The sequence below is a fragment of the Nipponia nippon genome, unplaced genomic scaffold (assembly GCF_047370975.1).
Source record: "Nipponia nippon isolate SJK-2023a ecotype South Korea unplaced genomic scaffold, ASM4737097v1 scaffold_40, whole genome shotgun sequence".
Lineage (NCBI taxonomy): Eukaryota > Metazoa > Chordata > Aves > Pelecaniformes > Threskiornithidae > Nipponia > Nipponia nippon.
Window position 1 is genome coordinate 1808823 of NW_028262359.1, and position 27824 is coordinate 1836646.

A 27824-nucleotide genomic window follows, 5' to 3' on the forward strand; every position below is an offset into this window, starting at 1 on the left:
CAGTGATCTTGGGAAAACGGGTGAATAATGAAGTAATAAAGTTTGCTGATGGCACAAAACTATGCAGAATAATCAAAACTGAAGTTGACTGTGCAGAGCTGCAGAAGGAGCTCATGATACTGATTAAGCAACAAAATGGTTTTTGAACTTCAGAGTTGACAAATAGAATGTAGTGTACATGGGAAAAACCATTTTAACCATAAATACGAGGCAATACTCTCTTAACTGGCTGATACATTTTAGGAAGGAGGCACTGGCATCCTTGCTGTCTTGAGTGAGCTCTTTGTCTGATTCTTATCCCCTTCCCCTACTAGCAAAGGCTAATGCCCAGTGCTGGGCTCAATAGGTATTTTATCTGACCCAGCACAGTTCTTATGTTACCCTGTTATGTTTTTGTGCAGCTCTCAGATCATTACTTTGGAAATGGGTTTCTGCCAGTTAAGACGAAGCAAAAAGGTGAGAATCCTGGATTCCAGGTGCTAGAAAAAATCATGGGGGGGGGGATTGTATTCATCCCTTTGGATTTTCTAAAGATTACGGGAGATTATATATGAGACATTTCTCCTGCCTTTGGAAGCTGGCAGAGACTCAAGCCCAAGGTGCATTAAACATCTTCCCTTCATCCAGCCCTCAATAAGGGGTAAAGAGGACAGGACTCACAAGCTGTTCACAGAACCCCCAGATATTTAATTTCCATTTAGGCACATGGGCTTGGCAGGAATTGCCTGGATTGGTGGCTACTGCAGGTCCACGAAACTCAATATCCCAACACTGACACATGCTCCTCATCTCAGAGCCGGCACAGGAGTTGTACCGTGGTTTCTGGCTGCCTCTCCCCATGCCTTCAGGCTGAGCAGCAAGCCCCGAGCTGTTTCTGATTTAACAACTAATCTAGCAGACCCCTAGAATTTCCTGAGAGAAAACATGAAAGCTCTTCTAAGCTATTGTTCATATGCTTGGTATTGTGTACTGGCTTCTGTTTACAACGTCATTAGTTTTTTCAGGTACTGAGCCAAATACTTGTTGCCAGGGAAAAGTATTGTTCTGTGCTTTGGGAGGGGAAACTTTGCAGAAATAGTTGTTTAGATAAACATGAGTGTTCTTGTCTAACATCGCTTTTCAGTCTCCTTTTATTCCTTATGCTCAATACTGTATGCTCATGGAGCGTTTATAATTCTGACTCCTGGGGAAAAGAGGAAAAAAAAGTCACTGCAAAAGCTGGGAGTTACCATGTGTTAACTGTAATTAAAATGAAAAGATTTCTCAGAATGTGCGGAAATGCAAAACTTTTATTTCTATCCCTCTGTCTTAGGCATAAAATACACAGCAGAAAGTACACCCACGTCCATGACAGATGGTTTACCATTTAACATTTTGCTCAGGATGTTCACAGGCCACACCTGATGATTTTGTACTGAAAATGGCGGCACTTGTCCAGCTAACAGATGATATCCACCCCAGGTTATCAGAGCAGCTGGGACACGTTGCTATTAAAAGCAACAAGCAATTACAAAAATTGCTTCAAATTGTGTGTCTGTTGTGGGGCAGCTGTAACATCTCTCTCTTACAAAGGGATCCTTAAAAATGGTACCTTCATGCCTGGGGAGCACAGACCAATGTCAGCTGTGCTAAATCCAAGTTTATTTCAACACTTACAGGAGCTGTGTCAGCCAAGTACTTCCAGACTTCTGATGGGGTATGGTTTTATCCCAGCATTGCTGTAATACCACCAAAAGCCACTTAATGGAAACAGTAGCCCAAGGTGGCGTAATTGGCCCCAGATGAATAACATCTGGGGAATTCAGGGGTTTCAATTGCTTTTTTTCATACGAAAGATTTCATCCGGATCGGGGCAAAAAATGCCCAAATCATCCAATTATTTTGGAGGGAGGGAAGGATTGCTACCTATTTAAAGTTATAACCAGTTGAAATATTGAATTAAAGGTATATATGCAGATATTTCATAACAGTACAACTTTTCAAGGATGGTGAGGTTTTCTCCATTAGTTACATGGGTTACTTGTGTCATTTTTTCACTCTAGTATTGCTCCTGGATATTTGCACACGCTGTATTTTAAAGAAATGTCATTCTGGGGAATTAGGAAGCTGGGTGAACTGTTTATTTAGGCATGCCCATTCAGGAAGGGACTGGTGGGTTACGTATCCCCTTCCCCAGGGTGTTTACAATGTCTGGTGCTCAGAAGACGCGTTTGCCTCAGACATACACAGTACTAAACCATGCTCTGATTGTACCGCAGTAGCAGAGGGACAAGGCTTCCTCATAAGGAACACCCGGCTGGAAAAGTGCATTCGTGTCTCCCACCACGAGACTAATGGCATCAGCCTGTCTGACTGCAAGGTGCACTCCCAGCACCACCAGTGGAGCTGGGACCCCACCACCGAGACCATCGTCAGCCTTCAAAGGAAGCACTGCTTGACAGTCCACAAGATGCAGGAGTATGCCCTGGTCAAGCTGGAGCCCTGCGGGGACCGGGAACGCCAAGCATGGTCCTGCAGCAAGAAGGGACACTTGACTCTGCAGAGCTTGGGCTTCTACCTCAGCACCAAGGAAGGAGGCCACAAGGTCTTTGTCTCAAGGGAGAAGGACAAATTCAGCAGGTGGAAGACTTTAGCGGATGAAACCATCTGTGCTGCTGCCCAGACAGCAGCTCCCAGGTCCAGCAAACCAACGCAACAAGCTGTAGACACACGGGTGTGGAGTTATGAAAGTAAGATGAGGTAGATTTAGCATCAGATAACATCTAACCTTAGGTGACATCCAAGCCACCTAACACCAGGCTTGCATCCATCATTCTAACTCATGGTCACTTCGGTCCCATCTGGAGAGATACCAAGTGGCTCCAAGTCAGCCCAGCTACTTGGTACCACCAGTTTCCAGTAGCTGCTGTTCAGTGTTTTCCAGAAAGCACGTAACACCTTACAGGATCAGGTCTCTAAAGCCCAGATGCATTTCTGATGACAGGCAAAAGTCAAGTATCTTGCACAGTACATCTGAATGGTGCCCAGAGCTAAGAATAGTTGGAATTGCTTGAGCCTCCCAAGCTCAAAACAACCAAGGAAGTCCCATAAAGTCAGGCGCTTAAGACTTTGAAGGGGCTTTTGGTACTTTGGGATGTAACTTTTGGTAACAAGAAAACTGGAGGCAGCTGAAAATCTCTTTTAAACTTGTATGAATTATTGAGAAGCAGCTATATTTGAAATGAGAAATTGTTGCTTCAAAGCAACATGTTACAGTTACCTCCTTCCAGACCCTAACAGTGCACCTACCACTAATTAAACCATGGTTCTAACCTTCATCCCATGGTTTCATGATCCTCAGTGAACCTCACTGCTGGTGCCTGATGTAACCGTAAAGAGACTAGCAAACATGGCAAGTAGTGTGAGCGAACATGCAAGTAAAGCGCTGCACTCCCTCTGCATTAAGAAAACCTAGAACATGACATCAAAAATTATAAGAAATCTGTTTTATATCATCAGTTTCATGGCCTTGGCCTCTGCTAAAAAAAATCTCTCTGCCTTCATGAGTGTTCACTATCCTCTGCCTAGACTGGACATAAAAAGGGCAGAAACCCTGGTCCTGTCATAGTTTTAGGTGTTGGACACCAGGCTAACAGACATCAGGTATGGTCATTGCACCATGATGTGACTGTCATCATTTGTCAGATGGTCAGTGAAGCCCATTGCTGACCACTGATAATTCATGCTCCAGTCTGTTTCCTTCTTTCATTTAGTCTCTTATGCAAAGGAAGGTGGTTTCAGGACATTTCTTGTGAAGTTGTGTGCAGAACTGAGACCTGACAATCACACTCAATTCCTCCCCTCATCCCCTCCTCCTCTCCCTTCTTCCATTCCAGGGACCAGGAAAGAGCTGACGTTCGTAATGACTTTTCTGTTTGTCCACTCTGTAGGTGATGAGGTTCCCAGCCTTCCTCAGGGGAAATTATTTCTTTTACCTGAGGCTATTCCTTACCTTAAGGCTTGATGGGCCCAATGAGATTTTCAGCTTTGCAGAAATGAGTGAAGAGAAAATGTGATGAATCTGGTTGGCACAAGCAATGGATTACGAGTATAACCTTTTGACACAAAGAGGCTATCTCTAATTCGAAATAAAAAGAGACACAATAGCTTTTTTGGCTGTCATGTGCAGATAAGATGGCCTTTTTACCAAGGTTTTTAATTAGCCAACTAGAAGGTTAACGTGTAATTATCACAAACCAGTAGTCACAAGTGTTAGTGTTCGTTTAGGATCAAGGTAATTACAGCCGATACAAATTAGATATCATAATAAGCTAGTTAAATATAGGCTATGAAATGCGTGGAACATTTAAGATATGGGAAAAAGGCATGTGAAAAGGGTGTTTGCATTCCTCAAGGCAGTGTTCCTGGCAGCCCAGGGCTGCCTTGGAGCCAGGCTCCCTAAATAAGGCTGCGAGGGTAAACACAGAGCAGCCTTTCAATCAGGTTGTGCCAGTTAGTATCTTGTGCAAACTGATAATTTTCCTATCAACCCCATGGTTCAGAGTCTACTGGAGGGAACCTCTGACTACTCAGTAACAACATCAAAGCCCTATGTGTTTGTTTAGGCCTTTCTTATCCAAGTTTAAGTTGACCATCAACAGACAACTTTTACTTCAGCGGGTTATTTGCTCAATAAATTACACCTGTGTACCCGTGAATGCTCATGCCACGGGAAGGGATGAGGTTGGGACAGGCAGTGGGGAACCCTGCAGATATGAGTTTCTTGATCTCGCCACATGCATCAGTGCTGGAGAGGGGTGACTGCCACAAGATTTCCCACAACCTCCCCTCTGGCAGTAGTTGCTACACCACATACCTTCCTTCTGCAGTAAGACTGGCAAGGCAAAGGATGCTGTTAAGCCTTGCAAGAGGTATGGACTATTTACCACCACTTCTTCATCTGCTGTGTTGGTAATACCTGTGATGCTTAGCTACAGTTCTGCTTGCCTCTTCCTCACACCTCATCTTTTAACAGCTGGTGGTGCGCTCATACTTTTTAGACCAATGACCTTATTTACCACCGGAAAAAAAGCTCTGCTTTGGCTGTGGATTCAGTCTTGAAAGGTTCATTTCATCTTTGAAATCTGTGAGAGTTGAAGGCCCCTGATACACGGGAGGAGGTGATCGCTATTGCACCACGTCCTGTTTGCCTTGCAGGGTAGAGGACTAACATGGCAGGGCTGGGTTCCCTTCCCTTACCAGGCACTGAGCGTATCCAGGTTTCTGTACAAAAAGTAAATTATAATTGCACGCATCTTTGCTTTATTTCCTTCAAAGCTAAAACCATCAATTCATCAAAGATTGATGCCGTGGACAGAGAAACTTCTGTGGGCTTGACTCACCCGCCTCTGGCTAACAAATTTAACAGCACAGTGTCTCCAGCGAAGACCAAACAGGCATACTTCCCACCAAACGAGGGTGAGCACTTTTCTTGTCTGAATACATATGTGAGATCAGCAGGAAGGAAAGTGTGGGCGACATCTAGAGATTAGTCACGTATTTTCAGTGGTGGTAAGTACCTGAGTACTTCTGAAGAACTTCCATGTGTACCACCGAATGGTTCAAGACTTTGCTCTCACACGACATGTTGAGACGTTTGCCTTGGCAAGTGGTTCAGCGACACAGCCATAGTCTTAACCTGGAAGCACAGCCATGAGATGTTCTAGGAGCAAAAAATATCTGTGGCTGGGGAATGCTGAGGAACAAGAAAGTTCCCTTTTCCCTGACGGCTCCATACAAAAGGGGCTATGCAGATACGGTGAAGCCCCAGGAAGAAGTTGGAGCTTCCTCCAGTCCAACAGTGGAAGCTGCTAATCTGAGTCTCTCTGCTTCTTCCCCCAGATGTGTCCCACAATCACTCTAAAAAGCACCATGGAAATCGAGGGAAAAATGCTGGGGCCAGGCTTGCAGGTAGGTCCAGGCATCAGCCAGAGGAGAAAGAGACCAGGTAGAAGACGGTTCATCAGTGCCCCTCACCTTCCCATCAATACAGAGTTACACTCCCCTGGGTCCTGCTGAGGATGCTCAGTAGGGAAGAAGAGCACCAAATTACCTGTCAGAAAAACTCCTTTTAAAGATTAAACAGACCTCCCCAGGCCTGGAGTACAAAAGTGGGTAAAAACATGCAAATGTTTTGTCCCAGCTCACCAGGAGAAACAGATACCCACTAGCACTGGTGCCTTCCCCCAGCCCTTCTTATTTCATATCAAAGAGCTGCAGAGCAGAGAAGCATGAATAGTTATTGTCTTCCTAGCAAGAAAGAAAACCTATTTGTGGTCATTTTCAATAGAGGGATGCTGTGCAGTGTAAACCAGCTGTAAGGTGTTGATCTTACGGATAAAACACTTTTCCTGTCACCTGCTGGTCTTCAGGGACATTACAGGTGTTTTTTGTGGCAATCGTGGCTATTGCATAAGAAGGGGAACAGGTACAGCAAACGCATGATTGTTTTCCATGATATCCTTTCAGGAACCAACTGGAAGACAGCCATGCTGGTCCTCAGCCCCTTGGCATTCATACTGGGATTAATAATACTGACACTCAATGTTCATTACAACAAGTAAGTGAGACTCGGGTTCCTTCCACTTGCCACTTCCCTCTCCAGCATTTCCAAACAAAAGCCTTGATCTTGGCACCCTTCCCAGTCCTGCACCTGAAGTGTCTGGCTCTGAGCAGATGGCTGTGCTCACCCACGTCACCCTTGATGATTTCCCCTCTCTGCCACCCCGTTTCTCCCTCCCACTCGCTGTCTCATCCAAATGCAGCCACTAATGCTGGCTCCTTCTCCCCTACACGCCTCGCGCCATCCCTGAAGGTTTAGGGAATCTGGGCACTATGGTTGCTGATCCAGTTCACATGGAGAAGCAACCAAGAGACAGGCAGATGCAGTTGCATACCCTCTTCTCTCTTCTCCTAGGAAGAAGAAAATCCTCTCTGCTCTGAAGAGCTCCCCAGCCAACAGCAGCAGAGCTGACTTACGGGAGCCATCTCCCTTACGAAGAGGTCCCCAGCCGTACCTTCCACCGTCTCGCTCCCCTTCCTTGAGGCGTGGAGAGATCCTTATTGAGTGGAAAGACGGGACTGTCACTCCTCTTTTTGATAATGCCAATTATCAAATGGACTAGCTCCGAAATAACGGAGCTGTTGCTCCATCCCGTGTCACTCTTCCCACCAGGAAGAGTGCCACCATAGCCAACCTCCTCCCTAGCCTTGCTGTTTCGACAGGGAGTCGTAAGCGCTGTTTGTTTTTTTTTCTAACACTTGAGAACAATCTCCTTGCACAGCACGAGGTTGAAGCAAACAGAGCAGATTGTTTGGTTTGTATAGGCACACGCTGCTTAGCTCTTCCAGAGCTGATGTAACCTGTAACAAAAGCCAGATTTAGCTAAATGAAGCCGAGACTCTCGCCAGCTGCCACTGTCCATTGCCCTGAAATTCTAGAGTTACTGAGCATACGAGAAAGTAAATCCTTGGAGACAAGCTGTAAGGTGAAAAACAGAAGTCCTGATGATCCTTAAATCCTTTTTAAGATAAAACTAGCTGCCAACAGACACAGAAGGCTGTCAGTTACTTTGTCAATGTGAGAACATAACTAATAAGCACTGCTTTCAGGACTCAAGAGATTAAAGAGTCTCCTCCAGATATCTGCCAAAATACTCCCCCCACTAAGTTATCGATTAAGTCACAGCAGGTCATTTTTCTAACTTAAAAGGTAGCACTCCATCGTCCTCTCTGCATCACTGCAAGAGTCCTGCTGGGAGGGCATGTGTCTCTCAAAACATTTCCATGTTTAGGATGTATTAGACCTTATTACAACACACATCCTCCTCCTTTATGCAGAATGACAAGTAACGTTGGTGATGCTTGTCAGGAATATTACATTATCCAGCCATTTTGTACTAGCTTCAGTCTCTGATTTCCTGTAGTGATACAGAATAGTCAATGAACAGATATACTGCTCCCATCTAGAGCAGTAATAAAGGTGTTTTTTCTAGAAAGGAGTAGGGCACTGTTTTCAGCCTTTACACTTCTCCTATGAGCATAATTACCTGTGACCCATAACACTCAATCCTGATCTTTTCTCAGTGAAACTTGCAATGTCTTAGTGCTTTCCTAATATTCATGAATTTATGCTTTCCTTCTCTCTGTTCTTGTGATGATGTAAACCATAATCATGGCTATAAATCAGGAATTATTTGGAGAAAGAAATACTAACACCAAGAAATTACGAATGTCATCAGTATATTTGTTCAGCAGTGCAAGAAAAAACATATCCTAACCCGTCTCTTACTCAGACTTAAACAACACTTTTCAATTTACCTAAATTAACTTGTTGTGCCATTTCAGTGGAGCTTGGACTTCTCCAGAGTTTGATTTTATTTAACCTAAGGCAGAAGTTAAGGTCTCTAGGGAATTTAAAGTCTCTCGATTTTTTTTTTTTTAAATTTTTCTTTTTAAACATAGATCCACAGCCTGGTAGAAAGTTAACTGCCATGAGATATTATTATGACCAAAAGCTTAGCCGGTCTCAAGAAAGAAAATACAAACCTTATTGGTTCAGGGCATAAAAATCATAGAGGTTGGAAATAAATGTCTTCCCTGGGCAGATTATTCCATAATTATTTACTGGAGGGTTTCCCACACACTCCTTGGGAAAATATTTTACTACTAGACACGGGCAGAGGAAGAACTCTTTCTTCACCAGTGAGCAATGAACACAAACAAGGGTCAGAATTAAATTCTGACTTTCCAATGCTTCCACTTTAAAACAAATCCAAAGACTTTGGGGTCAAGTTTCCAAATGCGTGAGCATCATTTTACATGCAAAATTTGTGGGAATACATTCTGTACATAAATCACTCAAAATGCACATGCAGTGCCTCACCAATTATCACAGTTACATCCCTTGTACCTTTTCCTACCACAATTAAGATGCCCGCCTTTGAAATTCTGTCCAAGGAGCACGTCACCTTACAGTGCACAGCGCTTGTTACCCTCCAAAACCTTTACGCACTTTGGGAACACTATGTATGCAGTGCCACTAAAATGAAAATACTTACTTGGAGTTCAGCTAATGTTGTGCTTTCCAAAACAGCAAGTGCTTATGTTCATTACTGCTGAATGGGCAGAACAGATGACTTGTTAATGACTCTCCATAATTCGTACTTAATATGCTCATCTTGCTCATAAACATGAAAGCAGCAACACCATTGTTTATACAGCACTGATTAAATGGTAGCTCAAACAATAATGAAAAAATAAGACTGTGAAGCAGGACAGGCTTTTAACTGTTTTCTCCCACTCTCTTTGCCTGGTTGTTACCTTTTAGTTATTCCTCACTGGTTTACCTACATTAGATGCTAGAGACCAAATTTTCCAAGGTATGGACAGAGGACCTGAAGGTGTGAGTCTCCATCACGAGAAGTCTTAAAAAGCACATTAGCCAAACGTCCATCAGGAAAGACTCCAAAACAGCTGATTCTGCCTTGGGGCCGGACCAGGTGACAGTGGGAGACACCTTCCATCCTCTGCTTCTAAAGCTAGCTGAGACACACTCAGAGCAATCGCACAGCCTATGTGCTGTTCACTCTCTGCCATCACCTGAATGCAACGCTTATAAACAGTGTTCATCATCAAAATAAAACCTGAGTGTAAAGTGGAGGAGCACTGAATTTTTTTGTGTGTGTATATATACATATTAAAAGCCCCATTATAGCGCATCCTTGTGTGTGTGTGTGTGTGAATGTGTATATATACATACACACAAAAAAGGATGTACTACAAGAGGGCTTTTATAAATCACTCTACAGGAAGACAACAGAGTGATGAGCGAGACGCCACTGTCACAGTGGTACTAACATTATCAATACATGCTGCACCAAAGGATGAGTGCTGCATACCTGCGGAGTAACTCGATACTAAATTGCCGCCCATATTTCTCAGCCCAGTTACGCTGCACCCCTGGTATTGCAGGTCTTCTCCAGGGCTGATGTGATGCTGATGACCCTCGTTTCACCCTTGCAGCAAAGAAGAAAACAAAATGGAAGTAGAGCCCACTTTCTCATACACTTATTTGCTTTGCGAGGTCCAAGTGCCTAAGCTGCAAAGGCTAGAGGAGATGTAGGGAAGAAGGGACAACTTGTTCTCCCCCAAAGTTCCCTGGGATTCAGAAAACCTCATTCCTCACCTAAAAATGTTAAGAATGCCATCATGCTTTTTGGTATTTCTGTACCAAAACATCCAAAAGATTATGAACCATTACTAACTGAACATGCATAATCACACAGAGTGCTAACAACCTCAGCTCCAAATGTTGCTCATGACAGAAGAGAGGTCCACAGGAAAGCTGATGCAGGTAAGCTCGTCGGTACCACCGCAGCCTACTGCGATCACCCAGCATGAGTATCTACGGCACAGCACTGGCAGCGCACATGGCCCTGCTGCCCACACACGGGTGCAGGCTGCAGCCACAGAAACACAGGTGCAAGACTGCGCATTAGCTTAGATATTCTGTGCAGAAAATGCTATGTTAGGCAGATAGGTTTCCCTTTCCCAGCTCCCTAAATAATGTATGGCCAAGGTGTTTGTTGAAGAGCGAAAAGGAAGAGGCAAAAGAAGAACTTCAGGTTTACCATTTAAATACTGTACATCAACCATTTACTAAGACTCTTTGGATGGAAAATGTTTTCATAACAGTACATTAGTGATGTACATAAATTCGTGATACAAACAAACAAGACCTGAAATGATTTGGCAAGTTATCACAGCATATCAGTGGAGGAGCTGGGAACAGAACTACTGCTTCCCCATTTGAAATGCAAGGTGCAACTTCTGCAGTAAACATTTTGTTATTAAAAATCTCCACATGCTCATTTTCTCAACTCTGTAGTTCTACATCAGCAAGTCAAGAAATATCAAGTGTTTGATTTTTCAAAAAGACCTGTGGCTGTTCAGCACTTCAAGGAAAAAAAAAAAAAAAGGAAAAAGAAAAGGAGACAGGGACAGAGGAAGTCTTTGTTAGCTCTGGGTTTCAGTTCAGACATCTCTGGCTCATGGTTCAGTCAGACCATGCTTTTTTGCATTAGCTAGGGCAGACAAAAGCACAAGCTTTTTAAAAGCTCCAAGTATCTCCACTGAATTTGTGTAGATTTAAAAAAGAAATCTACATTTCTGCAGCCACGTAGTTCTCCCCCTGGTTAAAAAAAATAAAAATAAAAAAAAAAAAGCAGGTCATGTTTCTTCAAAAATTCCCCTTATCCTTCACCCAAGCATTTATTTTTTGGAGCAGAGAAACTGATGCACTTCTTTCAGTGTCACTTGCATGTCCTCATATTCTGCAAGTTTGCAAGCATCCTCCAGCTTCAGCCATTGGAAAGCTTGGTGCTCCTCTGAGAGCTTGATTTCTGTGTTACAGTCCTTCATTTCTGCCAGCCAGTAAATGACGGTCTTAGGTTTGCCACGGACAGGATAGTGCAGTTCTTTCTTGTACCCCTCGATGAGGGTGAGCTGATTGGCCTGAAGACCAGCCTCTTCCTGCGTTTCCCGGAAGGCTGTTTGCAGGTCATCCTCTCCTGGGTCCACATGGCCTGTCAAGAAGGCAAAAAAATAAGTCTCTGAGAAGGAAACTCAGATTTTGTTTATTCAGTTGACAACCAGGAAACATTGGGAGACAGAGGTGAGTGTACACTGTAGCTGATACAGAATCAAACGGAAATTGGAGAACAGAGATTGCTTTTCCAACTCTTATGTCTTGATGTGTCTTTGTCTTGTGGCTTTTAGGATCATTGTTTACCCCACATCTTCTGAAACTCCCAGTGGCCTGTCCGCACTAGACATCTTCTCTTCCCAGTCCTCCTCTCCTCTTCTGGAGCACTCTGCACCCGTAATGTTCCACCTTAGATCACACTGAGTACCTCATGAATGTTTTTCCTTTATCCTGTTAGAGGGGAGACTGCTCATCTGTGAGAGATTTAGTCCTCTCTCAACCCTTCCCTCCCACAGAAGCTTAAGGCTCAACTCTCCAAAACTCTTACGGCTACAGCCCAGAAACAACGGGACTAGGCACCAACAAATGCCATTTAAAAGGTGGGTTTCAGTTAGGCAGTTAGGGATATTTTTATTTCTCTCCCATGTTCCCCTCTGAAACACAGCAAGCCTAAAAGCCAATCCTTTCACCAGCTGCCTAGTTCTTCTAGGACACATCATTTATTTTATGTTGCTCAGAATGAGAGGTGCCATTACAAACAACGGATAAATATAACATATCCCCAGCTGTTTGTACTTTTGTTGAGAAATGTCAGATTTGGTTTTCTCATGAAAGCTCCAGACCAGAACATAAATAGAACAAGCCAAGCAAGATCTCAAAAAAGCAACATTGCAGGAGTTGGGAGGCTTCAAGAGGAAAAAAGTTCAGCTTTATTTTGCCCTTGGTGTCACTCTATTTTTTATGTAGCTGACTGCAAATAGCCGTAATTTCATCATGGAGATTAATCTTTCCTCAAAGCCCAGGTACCCAAAGCCACCCTTTAGTACTAGAACTGAGGTATGTGGGAAGCTCATTTTGCTTTCCCAACAGGTCTCACTCACTTCTTTGTCTGCGTATCAGAAGCTTAAACACCTCTTACAATGTGACATCATCTCAAATGTAAAATATGCTTCTATTTCAAGCAGCAACTGTGCAGAAAACAGCATCTGATGTTGCACTTGACGTCTCGGATACTTGAGATCAAATACACTGAGGCTTTAAGTGAAAATATTTTCCCCCTGAATCTCAGCACTGCAACTCAAGCTGTCTCCTTTTGACAAAGTATGTATTTCCATAGCTGGGACTTATTACTAATAGCTGAGAAACAGAATCCACTTGGCCTTGCACAGCTGAATTACTTTTACAGTACTCACAGCAAATGCCCACAGAACATTAATGAAGAGTAAGTAACCACTATTTTTTATGATAGTCATGATCCGTAGTCACCAAATATGCAATGAGTTGAGGTAGCAATAAAGCCTGGAGGGCTGAGATTCAGTTTCAACTCAAAGGAAACCAGTGCAACCTCCTGCTCTCCAGGACAGCAAAAGGCAATCACCTCTCCCTGATGATAACTTCAAGTCTAAGCTCAGTAAGCTTCCAACTTTGTGCAGTACAGTCTACCCACTGGGTGGAAAAAGGACTGCTGGCAGCACCTCACACCACAGCTTCCAGATCCTCCCAGCCATTTGCACTAATGCAGTTCCAACATGCCGAGGAGGAAAATGAACCACACATCCCCTTCCCATCAGCCTCAGCTAGTACAAAGCCACAGTTCTAGGAGCAGAGATGAGGCTGATGAAGCTCAGAGATAAGGCTGATGAAGCTCACGTGGGGGGATCCAAGCAAGTCCAGTTTAATCCCTTGAGGGCTGCAGCTGCTTAGGGAACTTTTAAAATACCAATGTCCAGCTGTAGCTGTAAATCGCCTTTTGCATGCTCTTGGAGAGATGATTACAACTTCTCATTCTGGCTCCTGCCACATTAAACCTATGTCTGCATCATATATGTTATGTTATTGCATCATACAACCTGAGGCTGCCTTTGAAGACCGCTCATATTGCAGAGAACATATAATGTGATAGCTCTCCTTCATTTATTGCCCCCAAATCTGTACCAAGCTACTATTAAAGGCTGCCATCAGACTGTGGCTTTTAAACTACAAAACTTTAAGCAATATATAGAGGGAGGTGATTCTGCCCCTCTACTCTGGTCTGGTGAGACCTCTCCTGGAGTACCATGTCCAGCTCTGCAGTCCTCGGGACAACGACCACACGGACCTGCTGCAGCGGCTCCGCAGGAGGGCCACACACACCTTTTCACGGCGCCCCTAGCGACAGGACAAGCGGCAATGGTTTTAAACGGCAAGAGGGTAGATCCAGGCCAGATACAAGGAGGACAGCCTTTGCCTTGCCATCGGGCTGGTGAAACGCTGCGTGGAACAGGTTGCCCACAGAGGTGGCACATGCCCCATCCCGGGAAACGGGCAACGTCAGGTTCCACGGGGCTCTCAGCAACCCCATCCAGTTGTCTGGATGTCCTTGCAGGAGCATTGGACCAGATGACCCTTGAAGATCCCTCCCAAACCAAACTATTCTATAAGTCTAAGATTTTGAGTGCGTGAGATGTATGCCTATGAGTCATTTCACTCCCTACTGAAATGCCTACAAGTAATTTCAATTGCTTGTCCAGCATTCCTGTGTTCCCAGTGAACCTTTCCACATGGGTCTCTCCTCTCACAACAACTAATCATGTCCCAGCACATGTTTTTTAGCTTTCCAGTAGGCTGCAAACTCTAATCCCTTAGGCTTTCGGTGAAGCGGACAAAGGGGGAGGTTTGGAAAGTTTTGTTCTTTCCCTTAATAGAAGAGCGTAGTTGATATTGTTACAAGCTTTTTTCCCAATTTGCAAATTCCTGTTTACAAACTGCTCCTGCACTATGCTTTAACAGCACTGCATTTTACAAAACAAGAAGTAAACACTAGCAGGAAGAAATCCCAGAGGGTAAAAAATGGCGTATAAGATCTATAAGGAACCTACAGTATTTCTGTGCTGCGCTTTTCCCGGTACCAGACATTGGCTCTGCCATGCGTCTTTACAGACAAGGTGTTGCTATATGTCTTGGGGCACTAGGACTCTCCTTTGGGGCTTCACTGATGAGTGAGGATGGCTTAGGTGAAGAGAGCTGATAAGGTTACTTCTCCTAGCTGTCCCTCTCATCTCTGCTGCATTAGGTACGTGCTCTTCATCAACGATCTCCTGAACTTACAGGAACTTCTGCACCTTCTAAGAAAGGTGTTTTAAAGTAAATCATCACTGATTTCAGTTTGCCTTCTAATGCTGCGCTGCGAACTGCGACCCTTCTGACTATACACGGGTCAAACAACCGTGCGTTGGCAACAGTGGTACCTGGCAGAGGGTCAGACCTGAGCGAGAAGGTTAAAAGTTCTCTAGCTACCTAATTTCAGTTGTCTGCTCAATGTCTGCCAGAAACATCAGATATCTAAGGAGCACGATTGGTTGCCTGTCTCCCCCCATGAGTCATGCCCAATAGTTTATACAGTCACAACTTGCCAAGAATTTTGGCCACTCAGCTGCACAAACAGCATAATCAGTGGCTACTGTCAACTGATTAACTGCCCCTCAAAGCTGACCTTAGCAGCATTCGGCCAAAGTTCAGTCTGTAATCTCACTCACTCCCGACAGAAACGACTTTGAAATGTGTTATCAGAATAAACATCACCTTTGGGTGGGGTCCAGTGATGGGTCCCATAGGATGTCTGAAGGAGGAGGTATTCAATACCGTCAGTGACCTTAGAAGATGGCGCCGACTGCAGCCTCCTGTAGATGATCAAGCCACAAGCTCTCACAGCCATGCCCCTCTGTTAACTGCACCGAGAGCTGTGGAAGAGCAGAGAGGATCAAGCAGGAACAACATACAACATGGAGCTCAAACAGGCTAGTTGTATTTAGTGAGGAAACATCTCAGTGTGGGCTAAAAGTCATCCATCCCTTTGTAGTTACTACACAATTAAACTGCACCTTATTAACTAATTTTGAATTGTAAAAAATTGAGTCCTTTCCTTTCAAAACAAGGAAACAGGAACCTATATATAAGCTTTTAAAAAAAAGTTACCAAGAAGCATGAAATATGACCTGCATGACATTTTTTTGCTGCTGATATATTACAAACCCCACTACAGGGAGGAAAAAAAAATGATAAAGCAAAAGGAAAGCCACCGATTAGCACTCTGAAGCTTTTCCACTGCAGAAGTCCAAAGGCCCTGTGCAAAGATAATACCTCAACATTACTGGAAGTGGCATACAGAAATAATTGGCCAAGACAGATCCCCTGCAGCAGAGAACTCAAGATGCCAGTGGCAGAGCTGAAAAAATGAAGGACAAAAGGACAGGCTGTCAGGGCTAGACATCAGGCATTTTGCTATACGAAACTAAAAGCTTCTTAGCCTATGCCTTACGCACTAATCTGATGTAAATAGAAAGGAACACACCTCTTAAGTAACAAATACTGTCATCAATAAGCTACGCAGCCAGGACAACTGGTCCTGTACAGAAAAAGAGAGAAAGCAACGGAGATGAGAAATCCATGTTAGAGAATACAGCAATTCCCAGTTCCAGGCAAAACTTTGCATTTTGACAGAGCCGCGCATTTCGACAATTAATAAATTTACACAACACAACACCGCTTTTCCCTGGGATGCCCAGTGAGGCATCGTGACACCTGCAGTTTCCAAACTGGGAAACCACCAGCCCAGAGCCCTTCGCCACCAGCCGAGCCCCGGGAGGGTGTTCAGCTCTCTTGGTTAACCCCTCCCGAACCGCCTCAGTCCGTTTCTGGCCAGCCACGCCACAGACAACCCGCCCACCGAACCCCGGGCCGGCGCAGGACCAACCCCGCCTCATTTGGAGCTCAGAGGCCGCCCAAGGCGGGAGCCCAGCACCACCTCCCGTCCGCCCCTGGAAAAGCCGCGGTCGGAGGCGCAGGGCCCGGAGGAACCGGCCTCTCCGGGACGCTGGGGGAGTCGGGCGAGGGGGCCCAGCGGCCGGGTCCGGGCCACCCCCACGGCGGCCGCCCTCCACCCTCCGCCCTCACCTTCGCCTCGGCGACGGAGAGTAGGCGGGGCGCGGCGCAAGACTGAAGGCAGCCTCAACCAATCACAGCGGCACAAGCGCGGGAGGTAGCTCCTCCCCTCTCGTTCCGGCCTCCCTTCCCCTCCCGCCTTTCTCTCGGCTCCGCCCCCTCCGGCCGCGAAGCCCTCGGATTGGTTTCTCCCCACCGGGACACGCCCCATCCGCCCCTTTCCCTCGTCCTATTCGCTGGCTGCGAGTGCGAGGCTGCGCGCGAGCGTTTGAAGCGGGAAAAGCGTTGTTGCTATGGAGACGCGGCCTAGTCGCTGCTGCCGAGCGGCGCCGCGGCCGGTGAGTGGCTGCAGGGGCCGGCGGGGGGGGGAACGGCCGTGCCGAGGGAGGGGATCCATCCCGGGGGCCATCACCCTCCTCGGGCGGTGGGGCAGCGCCGCGGCTTCCCTCAGCCCCGGTCCCACCGCGGAGCCCGAGCTGGCTGCGGTGCGGTCTGCTGGGCCGCCGCCCCCTGCTTTCGGGGCCCGCCCGGCTCTGATGTGTGCGGGGAAGAGAGGAAAAAACCGGGGTGGGACAGGGCAGGGAAGGGTGAGAGGAGGGCCCGCACACGGTGGGGCGCAGGCAGGAGGGTCCCGGCAGCTGGCCGGGTGCGAGGCCCCTGCCTCAGCCCTGCGCCCCTTCCTCCAGCGGGAGAAGCTGTAAAGTTCCTCAGTCTGGGACTAAATTCAGCGAGGGAAGCTATAAACCCCTCTGGGGCTAAATTGAGTGACCATGTCCCCCCTCAGTCACACAGTGTAATCCCAGATGCGTGGCGGTTTGTCTTGATACAATTATAAAATAAATATTGAAAGCCATTTGGTAAATCTTCCCGGCAAGAGAAGCTCGGGCACAATTTTCAAATAATCAGCATCCCAATATAACTCGTAGATTATTTTCTAAGCGTGCGGTGGAATATTGGACACTTCCCGTTTCCACGCAGCTGTTGTTTGAAGCAGTTGTCGGGGATCAGCTGTAGGATGGAGTCTCTTCTGCTGAGGTCACCAGGCTATACTTAGTGTGAAGGGACGATTATGAGAAATAGCAGTCTTTTGCCAGTTGAAAAGTACTCTATTGGAAAACAAAAAAGCCTGACATTTCATTGTTTTTAAGCCTGTGTCAAAGAGCAATGAAATGAATTGTAGTTTTGGTAATCAACTCTCTGTTGGCATGTCAGTAGTAAAGGAAGGGAGAGTGTTGCTGCAGGGAGAAGACCTGCATCATGGTCCAACTGTAAAATCATTGTCAGTTAACATTAGAAGCATTCCCTTCTCTCCAATTACTTTTACTATACAGAAACTGTAAGTGGTTATCTATTGCTAGTATTCTGCTTTGTTTCTCGTATCTTCAAAACAGGCTACTACAACACTTGTTCCGATGAGCAACAGAATGCTTAATACCATGTTGTGTATGTGCACGGGGAGTTGTGTAGTGTAATCCTGTGATCTCTCAAAGGGATCTTCTGCAGCGTCAAACGCTGTTTCATAGATCCCTGCCTACGGCGTGAAACTACAATTATGAACTTGTGTTACAGTACAGATTATCTCTTATTAGGGAGCTTGTGTTTATAAAGGTGCAACCGCTCCCTGACCCTGTTCTTCACAGGAATACCCTAGTTTCCAAGGAATGGGGTCAGAGTAATTAAAGGTAAAGTATTTTCTGTCGTGCTCTGGAAAACCATATTAGCCATTCACTTCTGGAGGGCTAAATCTGATTTGGCTTTGGATCACGGTTAAAATAGGGCTTAATGTTCAGATGAATAAGAAATAAAGATGGATGACTGGTGGTGTGAGTTAGTAAGTCTCCCTTTTCTCTGTCGTATGATTGCCAGATCGGCTTCGTTCTGGTCTTCTGCTTCCATACTTCAAAAAGCAGGAAGCACTTTGGCATGGACGGAGCCTGTGCTGAAGACCTGTTTGGGGTAACGTGGTTACAAGTAATGAATACGATACGCTGCTATAGTTGTGGTCAGGAAAGGAAACATACCTACCTGCTACATGTGTTTACAAATTTTATAAGTTCTTAACTTATGTTTTGATAAGGTACTTGTAAAGCAAAATGATTTACATAATACAAAGCGATAGGCAGGAAAACAAAGTGCTGTTTGACACTGATTAACAATTAATACATTTATCAGATGCCCTTGAAAATTGTTCCTAATAAAATTATTTAATGATCAGACCAGAGTTTATGATTCAGAATTATTCTCTCTAGATTATTTGCAGGATTAAATGTATAGTTGCCTTAGTTTGCATTTGTAGGAATGCCACGTAAGGTTTCTTCCCCTTGCCATGACCTAATTTCCCTTGTTTAAGGTATGGATATAGTGATACTTGTGTCATGTCTCGGTGATGACACTCAGGAGTATCAGTGGAAGTCAGCTAAAATTGTCAGGTGAATATGAATGAACTAAGTGGGATAACAGGGCACGTGAGTGTTATTCAAGTGAATGATGCACTGAGATCTTTAATATATTAGCGGTTAATAAGGATCAAGATACAGTGGTCTAAGGCTGCTTTATTCTTAAAATAGTCTACATAGGGATTTTACATGATTTATTTTATGCACAGTGACTGACGCTGAGTGAGTATCTTTGAGGGCCAGCCTTTTCTCCACTTTGAAAAGTGCATCAAGGATGAAAAGATCTGTGTAAGAGCTAATTAATAATTAAAAGCATTTTAAAATGGAGGATCAGCTCCTAGAGCATAATTTTATGGTAAGTTAATTTCCTTCAGAATATGTAAAATGTAACCACCCGTTTTTACGATTTATGCCTGACTTTTCGTTTTTCCCCAGCTTTATGACCTTTAAAAACCCTCTACTACTGAAACAGCAGAGTCCCCCGATGACAAGCTGTGATCTTATTCTGTGCTTTGAGTTGGCCCCTCTACATGAAAGTCTCATGCTTTTTTACAATACGTACTTATCCATTACCAGCATCTGGCAGCCTTTTAAGATCTTTGTAAAACCCCTTTGCGTAAGAAATAAGTTGTAGAGAGCTCAGTGTTGCCACATAAAGATGATAGCCTGACTGGTCCCTTCTTCAGACATCTCGCACGTTCCAGCAGTAAGGTATATCACCATTAACTTGTTTCTCCCTCGCTGCTAGCTTTGTAGTAGTAAGTAAAGGTGCTCTGGATTTCTCTGACTTCACTGTTTCACGACCAGCTTCAGCATCTTTTTGTCAGTGGCAAAGCAGGTCCCTTTTGTGAGAAGACAAAAATTTCAAAGTGAAGCTGAGTCTTTCTGCCAGCTCAAATGAGAAGGGCAACCACCGAACAGTGAAGAATTACAAGCGATGTTGTAATAGATATTGAGTGAAAAGTTTTTCGTAGGCCTCAGGCTATCTGACCTTGTAACTGGGTGCTCATGGAGAATTACACTTCCATACTGGCTCACTTCTTTCTCAAAATATGTTATATCCAACTATTTTAAGAAGTCTTAGGCTTTTGTCTCAAGCCTGTTATCAGTGAAGCCACCCATAGCTTTGCAGGAAACGGGACCTGGGTTTTGATATGAAACTACCACGCTGAAGAATGTTACGTTTTTTTGCCCTAGGACACAATGTTCTCTTAAGTGAAAAAACAAAATTAGATCCTGACAATAACTGAGGGAATGCTGGCTGTTATTCATTGTAAAAAAGTAAAAGTCGTCTCTTTTTTTGCCAGAAGATGGCATTATTATCGTTAACAATTTAGGCTTCTTGAAAACGTACCAATACTCCTCTTATTTCTTTACAAAGCCAATTTATTTTGAAGAATTATGTATCTGTTTTAGAAACAATGTCTTCAGACACAAAGAACTCTACAGTGTTGGACGAATTGAAGTATTCTTTTAATGAGGAGAAAGGCACTTCTTTCTTTTAGAGCATCACCAAAAAAGGTGAGAAGCGTTTCACTGACAACTGCAATTTCCCCTGAATTCTCTCATGTATGAACCAGACCAAATCTTTTAGCAAATTATCTACTCTTGAGTTTTAAAGTAATCAGAAATGGTGGAACCCATCACCATGACGACTGCTTAATTTTTTCCCATGGTTAATTAATTTGTTACTCCTTTATTAGTCCATGTTCGGTTTTCCTAGGTTGTGAAATTGCTGTTCCATGGATGGAGGGACACTGGAGTTATCTCCTGAAACCACTTAGATCCACTAAGATTTATTGTTTCTTGGGAAGAAGAAGCAGTTATATTATTTCCCAGGCCAGTTCTCATTAAGAAGCCATTTTGTTGCTTTCACATGGCACAGAGCCTTACCTAATAAGCCGTGCAGAGCTGCTTATATGTCTCAGGACTAACCTTCTCGTATGTTCTGCAGTACCTATATTACTTGTTTTTTCCATATTTTGAGAATCCCAGCCCCTTGCTACCCCAGATAACAGAAACCTGTCTGTACAGTAATTTCTAGCTATTTCAGTATATTTTGTTTAATTTTCAATTAGAATCTTGACCTTACAATTCTTTGTTCTCTCCCTTGTCTGCTGCTCTTGTTTTGGGAAGTGTCTCCATTTTTTTTCCTTTTTATTCTCTCTTCCCTCTCCTGTGTTCAACATTATAATTCAAACAGAGGTTAACACCGAATTAGTTCTTGCGCTGGTCTTTGGCCACTCTGTATTTAACTTAAGCATATATAAAGATGTAGGTGTAATCTAGGATACAGAGTGAAAGAAATTTACTGGATTGTTTTAATCTTTAACAGATTCTCAGTACTTTGAGACGGGTGTCTTGGCTTTCTGTTCTTGCTGCTCCTTTCATCAAACAAAAGAAGTTTCCCATGACGGTGCATACAGACAGTTACACAGGGCCTGTACTGGTTTTGTATTTTAAGCTACCTTATGTTAAGGTAGACATTTTTTCAAAAACATAACCCTTCTTTAAATGAAGTCTGAAGTTCCTGTGGAATTTTATCTGTTAGAGAAGTTGGCAAATTGTGAATGCTTGTGAAAACCCTTGCACGTGTGTCATAGCGTCTCTGGTCTTTGGGTTTGCTGTTGTCTCTGTCAATTTTAATTTCCCCCTCCCAGGATTCAGAATCGCATTACAAACACATTAAATCCACCTACATACCAACGTTTTTGTCTTGAAGCTTGTTACTGCTGAATCTTGTAATTTTATTATGGCTAACTACTATCTACAGCTCAGACTTTAGCTTCTAAGCCATTTTAGATGTCCTCTAGCGCACCTTTTGGCCTCTGTAATATCTTATACAATCAGCACTTTAATACAGTCTCTATTGTTTTGTTGTTATTATTATTTCAACATAATGTCTTAATTAATGATATGGAATAAAATTTGGGGGTGATATTTGGTGACATTATTTTCTTATATAATGTTATTGTAGAGATGCTTGAAAATCCTGCCAAAGAACTTACCCTGAATTACAGGGGCAAAAAACTTAGTCTTAAATAACTTGGTTTTGTTGAATGTTATTGTAACCTCCAAACATGAGTAAAGGCTGTATTTGCTAAGGTCCTAGACTGAAGGAAGATATAAGAAGGCAGTGGGCAACAGATACTTGAAGTGCTATCATTTTTCCATTTTATGGAACAAGTAAAAATATCTGCAGATATTAATCCATCTGGATACAGACAGCTGCACAATGCATTGCTAGGGTGACATGAGTGAAGGAGTTGAGGTTTTTTTGGCATACCTTTCAGTGATGCATGTTGCTTTTCTGGGTTTCCCAAGAATGCAAGTAGGGTGTTCAAGTAGCATATATAGATTTAGAGAAATTCTGTGTTTCAGGTTTCACAGAATATTTTGGTTATTCTGTCAAGGACACTTCGAAATGCTCACAACATTCATGACATACAAGAGAAAGCTACGCAACAAAACTACAACTTTGCTGTAGTTCATCTATAAGATGAATGGTCTTAATTATTCAGCATGAGGTGAGGACAAATGCAATTTCTTCTCCTTTGGTTAGTTAACCAGGGATAGCTGAACCACGTTAGACCACATGCCCTGATATTAAATTGAGTGTCTAAAATTAGGCATTTTACATTCTGTGGCTTGAGGACAGGGTTTCAGTAGCTGCGGCATTCATCAAGGAGACATCAGGCGTGTAGGAACTCTGCAGCAGTAAGTAACACTGCATTATGCATTTCTTACACGTTATTGTGTATTGTCTATAATTTTAAAATACAGATTCATAGATAAAATATTTGTTTCATGTTTAGTTTTTTGTTGTTATTGCTGTATTCTGTAGTGTTTGGCAGGCCAGTGTATTGTAAACTTGGAGTTAAACGAGCTTCTCGCCTAACTGCAGGTAACGGCATCAGGAAATGTGTAGTTTCTTCATGAGTAACTTTGTCAGGTGTGCTGTTTCATATGATTCTAATATTTATTTTGTTGATTTCTTGTAGGCTTTAGCTTGAAGATGGCATCATGCCTTTATGAATGCCTTTGTGAGGCAGAGCTTGAAAAATACTATCCCCATTTTGCTGCCTTCGGTCTTCAGAAGATTGACGAGCTTGCCAAAGTTTCCATGAAAGATTATCCCAAATTAGGGGTCCACGACATGAATGACCGCAAACGACTCTTTCAGCTCATTAGAATAATCAAAATTATGCAAGAGGAAGACATTGCAGACTTAAGCAAGCAAGATCTTCAACCAAGTGGCCTTTTCATTCAGCCTCAGGGGACCAGATCAGGTCCCCGTAGACAGCTGCGTTTTGAGTCCTTCTTTGAAGAAAATGATGGAACAGTTAAAGACTCTGAGTCTGAATCATATGGTTCATCTGATTTCAGTGCCAATGAAGAAAAGAACAGTGTAGGGGAAATGCTGGGACACATTCAACCACATGATTCAGAGCTGATCAGATTAACTAGAAGAGACCTAAATACTCCTGGAATATGCACAAAAAAGGACCTGAGCTGTCCAACAGTTTCTGATGATATTGCTTCTCTCCTGGGGGATTCTGAAACTCCTATCGTACAAAGAATAACTCATATTTCAGGGTATAATTACGGACTACCTCATTCCTGTATCAGGTAATAATCAGTTGCCTTTATTTTGCTATATTTCAAGTTAGTTGTAATTAATTCTTTCTTCAGTGTGGAGGAGAATCTGTCTTCGTCACCTCCAAATAAGCAATCCTACCACTGCAAAGCAATGCAAAATCCTCTAGAGAAGAGAGATATTAATAAGCACTTGTAAATCTCCAAGTCTGGTAGAAGGAATCAGCTGAATTTCACCAGCTGCTGCTCACCAAGGTTGTCTAAGAATAGTCTTCATTGTCTTTCATGATATAAGGCTTTGTTTTCCTGGTGTTTTGGCCAATCTTCCCTTTCTCTTGTTTTCCCTTTCTCTTGTTTTCCCTTTCTCTTGTTTTCCCTTTCTCTTGTTTTCCCTTTCTCTTTTTTTTTTTCCATGAGACTACCTTGCAAAACATTATTTTTCCAAAATATGGCATTGTCTGTTGATAAGTTTGTCAAGTTTTTCCCGGTAAAAAGGATACATGCTGTGATGGCTGTATTTGTTTATAAAGAAATTTCTGAAATTCTGAATTTCTTTAGAAAGAAACAGAATGAATATAATTGGAATGGGATATAGATGTGGTGGTGAGAGGGATGCCTTGCGGCTGCTCCCCAAGCACATGATCTGTAACTTTCATACTTTTCCCAGTGTTTGGTAACAGAGGGGCTATGGTTATCTTGAACGACTGGTAAATCTACTCTGGCAACATTTTTAGAGCACAAAATAATTTTTTCCTGATTTGGCAGTAGAGCATGTACCCCTCTGCACACATACTACCAGCATCTAGCTCGTTGCAGTGCAGTTGTGGCAGTCTTGTTTTAAAATGTGGTGAAGAGAGATAGCTGTATGAGGTTGTGGCTTGGTCTGGGAAGGCTGTGGTGAAAGATTTGGTGAGTAGGAGGATCCATGGGGTTGGGGCGTCAGTTGCAACTTCCATTAAGCATGCATGTAGCCTGGAGGGATAGATGCTGTTGCTGCAGTGGAAAAGTACTAAGGTGACATAGTAGTTAGAGAATTGTGAAATGCAAGACACAGGTTTATAACTCGCCTTTGCTGGAAAAAAATCATTCCCACCTTCCAGAGAAGTGCACTAACCTCCTGCATATATTGGCATCTTAGTGTATTCTGTCTCCTCTAGAAGTTGAGCCAAGGTGCAGCTAAAAGGGCAGGATTCATAGTGCTAGCAAGTAAAACATGATAAAATATAACCTAATGGCTAAGCTAGAGGAGTTCAAGATTTTTAGTCCTGCAATAGACCCATGTTCTCCATTGTTCTCACTTTTTTTTCCTTGATCTTCTCTTTTTTTCTAAGCACATTCTTCTGTGCCTGGCATTATGGTTCATCTTGTGGGCTGTCTGCATCCTCCTCTTGACATGCCTGAGTTTCTCTTTCTCCTGTTTTGACCGCAGAGTACGTGTTGTGCATTCCAGGCTTGGGCCAGTCTGCTGACACTTGGGTTTGTGATTCCTGTTTTGCAAGTGCCTAACTCCTTCACTGAATCCATCCATTCCCATGTCAACTTGTGATTTGACCACTGCGAAGGCTAATCTAGTCTCATCTATGAGAAACATTGGAAAACACTGGCATGATTTCAGATGGCAGAAGGACAGAGAGCTCTTTTAATATGCTTAAATATATTTTGCACTTGCCCACAGCAAACAGCTTGATTCTGACAGTAGCAGACAGGGCATAGTGATTCTTCTGACCTATTGTCTAATCAGGTTTCTAATGATCTGTGTCAAGATTTTTGGTTTTTCTAGTAGTAAAAAAATAATTTTTTTATAAAATACAATTTAAATTTAAGAAAGGTTAATAGAAAATCTAAACTTCAGGTTCAGCATAATGAATTAAAATGCATTCTGTTCCCATACAAAATATATTCAATTAAATGTGCCTCTGTACTAGAAAGAATTTATGCCTTTTCTCTCATAAACAGAGCCTCCAAGTCTTCAGTTTTCACTTTCTCCAAATCTTGCAATCAGTCCTTCCTCCTTCAAGCTCTTGGAGCACAACAGGCTCTTTCTGTAGGTCACCAAATCCAGCCCATGACATGAGAATTAAACTTCAGAGCCTCTGATCATTTGTTGGACAACATTTGGTGCCTAGTGATATCCATAAGCTCACGCTAGCTTATGAAGCATCTTATTTCAAGTATCATTGCTTTTCTTTTCAGGGGAAAGAATTTTCCATCTAAATGCAGGGCCTGATCCTGGTCTGCGTGGCAAAGCTGTACTAAAATTAAAGGGACTTAAGTTACGAGTAAAGATTACTCGTGTATAGTCTTCGAAGACCGCATCTTGAGATTTATATCTGCATGTGGTATGCTTCTGAGGGATCCCACAGCACATCAGCCATGATACTACAAGCTCATAGTTGCAATGAGATATTGAGTAACTTGTGGGTTTGGTTTTAATTTACAAGATAACTAGTATATGTTAGTTTTCAGTTGCTATATTAAGAGATTTTGGAAGGGACATTTGGACAGCATGGCAGAAACTCTACTTTTGCACAAGTTGGTGCTCAATTAAAATTATTTTTTTCTCACAAATTGACATTCAAATCCAGGCTGAAAATCATTACTTATTTGGCTGAAGACATCTTGAAAAAGGGACAGGCAAAATTAATCCATTTTGGTGGAATATTCTGTATATTCTGTACGATGCATCACAAAATGCTTTACACAGTAGGTTAATCAGTGAAACACAAAATGACCTCATATTTCTGAGGTGTCTCGAAGGGAGCTAAAGTAGACTTGCCAGAACACAGGAGCACAACTTCTTATGTGGTCTGAAAAAGCAGAATTTTTTAATGATAAAAGCCCAAAGGGGAGACAATGATGAGATCAATATTTCAAATTTTCTTTGAGCTGAATAGCAACGTGGTGATACTCTCTTGTTTCCCAGTTTGAGTCATTTACTTGTAACCTCTGTGACAGCATATAATAGGAAGAATGAAAGCCAGTATAAGAGGAAAAGCAACCAAGTATTATACCCTCTCATTTTCAAGATCTGTTCATACTTTTATCTGTACATAATTAAATGACTAATCATGACTGCAAATAATTTCAGCAAGATTAAATTTCACTGAGTTAACTTGCATATTATGCCAGCTTCAATCACATGTTTGTGGACAACTGAAAATATGCCAGTGCAGCAACAAGTTCAGGAATGTAGCTGTATAGACACAGCTATTCTTTTAACAGAAGTGCACAAAAGGCATCAGTCTATTTAGGAAAAAACAGCAGAAACTTCACTGTGTAACAATGAGATGTGTTTTGGGTTTTTTCTGATAAGCCGTTAAAGACAGAAATATTTATCTGATAAAACTAACAAATTTATGCACAGTGTAGATTCTGTAGTAACCTGACTTCAAAATGTAAACCTACACTATTGTTGTAGATCCAATACTTCTGAGAAAGAGACTCCATGGACAGAGCGTGAAAAAATCAGAGTGTGTGTCCGAAAACGTCCTCTAGGCCTGAGAGAGGAGCGACGTGGGGAGGTTAATATCATCACAGTGAAAGACAAAGAAACCCTACTTCTTCATGAGAAGAAGGAGGCTGTTGATCTCACCCAATATATTTTACAGGTAACATGCTCCGCTTGCATATTGTGTTTATGGGCCAGTCACTTGCATGGTGGGACAAAGCAAATTGTACCTGGAGTTTCAATGAGGGGAAAGAGAAAAGGACTGTCTTCATTTCTTGCACTGAAATAGGTGGTGGGCTCTTCTATGAGCTCGGCATAACTATATTTGAATTGCTTCTGACTTATGCCAGTCTGGGGCAGAAAACCCGAGCCCAGAATTTTAAGCCTCAAAAGCATGTCTCTTGCAGCTTTCTTTGCACGTGGCAAAATAAAACCCTCTGCGACATGCCGTTGCTGCAGTCTCTCCTGACAGCTTTCTATGGTACTTCCGTGAGGAGTTCCCTTTTCACTATTTCAGCACTGTAGGCCTGTTTCAATGAATTACATACTCCCTCATCCCCTCCCTTCCTTTGTTCTCAAATGCTTTTGAAAATTAAGTTGCCTTTTGGTCTTTGTTTCTTAATCCCAAATACCTTGTGCTGTCATAGTTCAAATTCTCGCTTTTGACTGACAGCATCAGGAACAGAACTGATTTCTAGAGAGCAGCAAGCCATTCTCACTC

General features: G+C 43.1%; 3 protein-coding genes across 12 annotated transcripts in view; 2 read left to right on the top strand and 1 right to left on the bottom strand.

Moving 5' to 3' along the window:
- The window catches only part of LOC148053042 (uncharacterized), a 43601-nt gene extending 36012 nt beyond the window's left edge, over window positions 1-7589 (top strand). For 2 of the 4 annotated variants that reach the window (XM_087777650.1, XM_087777648.1), the window contains exons 2-6: window positions 2259-2729; window positions 5317-5457; window positions 5881-5949; window positions 6508-6598; window positions 6956-7589. In XM_087777650.1, the coding sequence (XP_087633776.1) occupies window positions 2450-2729; window positions 5317-5457; window positions 5881-5949; window positions 6508-6598; window positions 6956-7163 (789 nt within the window). In that variant the 5' untranslated portion in view covers window positions 2259-2449 and the 3' untranslated portion in view covers window positions 7164-7589. Of the gene's footprint in view, window positions 1-439; window positions 457-2258; window positions 2730-5316; window positions 5458-5880; window positions 5950-6507; window positions 6599-6955 lie in introns of those variants that run through there. The other 2 variants (XM_087777651.1, XM_087777649.1) reach the window with 2 other exon arrangements.
- A 3109-nt stretch (window positions 7590-10698) lies between these two features.
- Window positions 10699-16752, bottom strand: NUDT2 (nudix hydrolase 2). 6 transcript variants are annotated; one of them, XM_087777628.1, is made up of 5 exons: window positions 16676-16752; window positions 16074-16127; window positions 15863-15947; window positions 15305-15462; window positions 10699-11624 (listed from the first exon to the last, which is right to left on the bottom strand). In XM_087777628.1, exons 4-5 carry the CDS (start codon window positions 15435-15437, stop codon window positions 11311-11313), a joined length of 447 nt encoding a protein of 148 aa, XP_087633754.1. In that variant the 5' UTR covers window positions 15438-15462; window positions 15863-15947; window positions 16074-16127; window positions 16676-16752; the 3' UTR covers window positions 10699-11310. The 6 variants fall into 6 exon arrangements, with proteins under 6 accessions (XP_087633754.1, XP_087633753.1, XP_087633752.1 ...); XM_087777627.1 differs by lacking the exon at window positions 16676-16752 and adding an exon at window positions 16476-16664; XM_087777626.1 differs by lacking the exon at window positions 15863-15947.
- Window positions 16753-16897: 145 nt separating this feature from the next.
- The window catches only part of KIF24 (kinesin family member 24), a 32844-nt gene continuing 21917 nt past the window's right edge, over window positions 16898-27824 (top strand). The window contains exons 1-4 of one of the 2 annotated variants that reach the window (XM_087777587.1): window positions 16941-17001; window positions 20476-20580; window positions 23061-23688; window positions 27074-27263. In XM_087777587.1, the coding sequence (XP_087633713.1) occupies window positions 23075-23688; window positions 27074-27263 (804 nt within the window). In that variant the 5' untranslated portion in view covers window positions 16941-17001; window positions 20476-20580; window positions 23061-23074. Of the gene's footprint in view, window positions 17002-20475; window positions 20581-23060; window positions 23689-27073; window positions 27264-27824 lie in introns of both variants that reach the window. The other variant, XM_087777586.1, reaches the window with a different exon arrangement.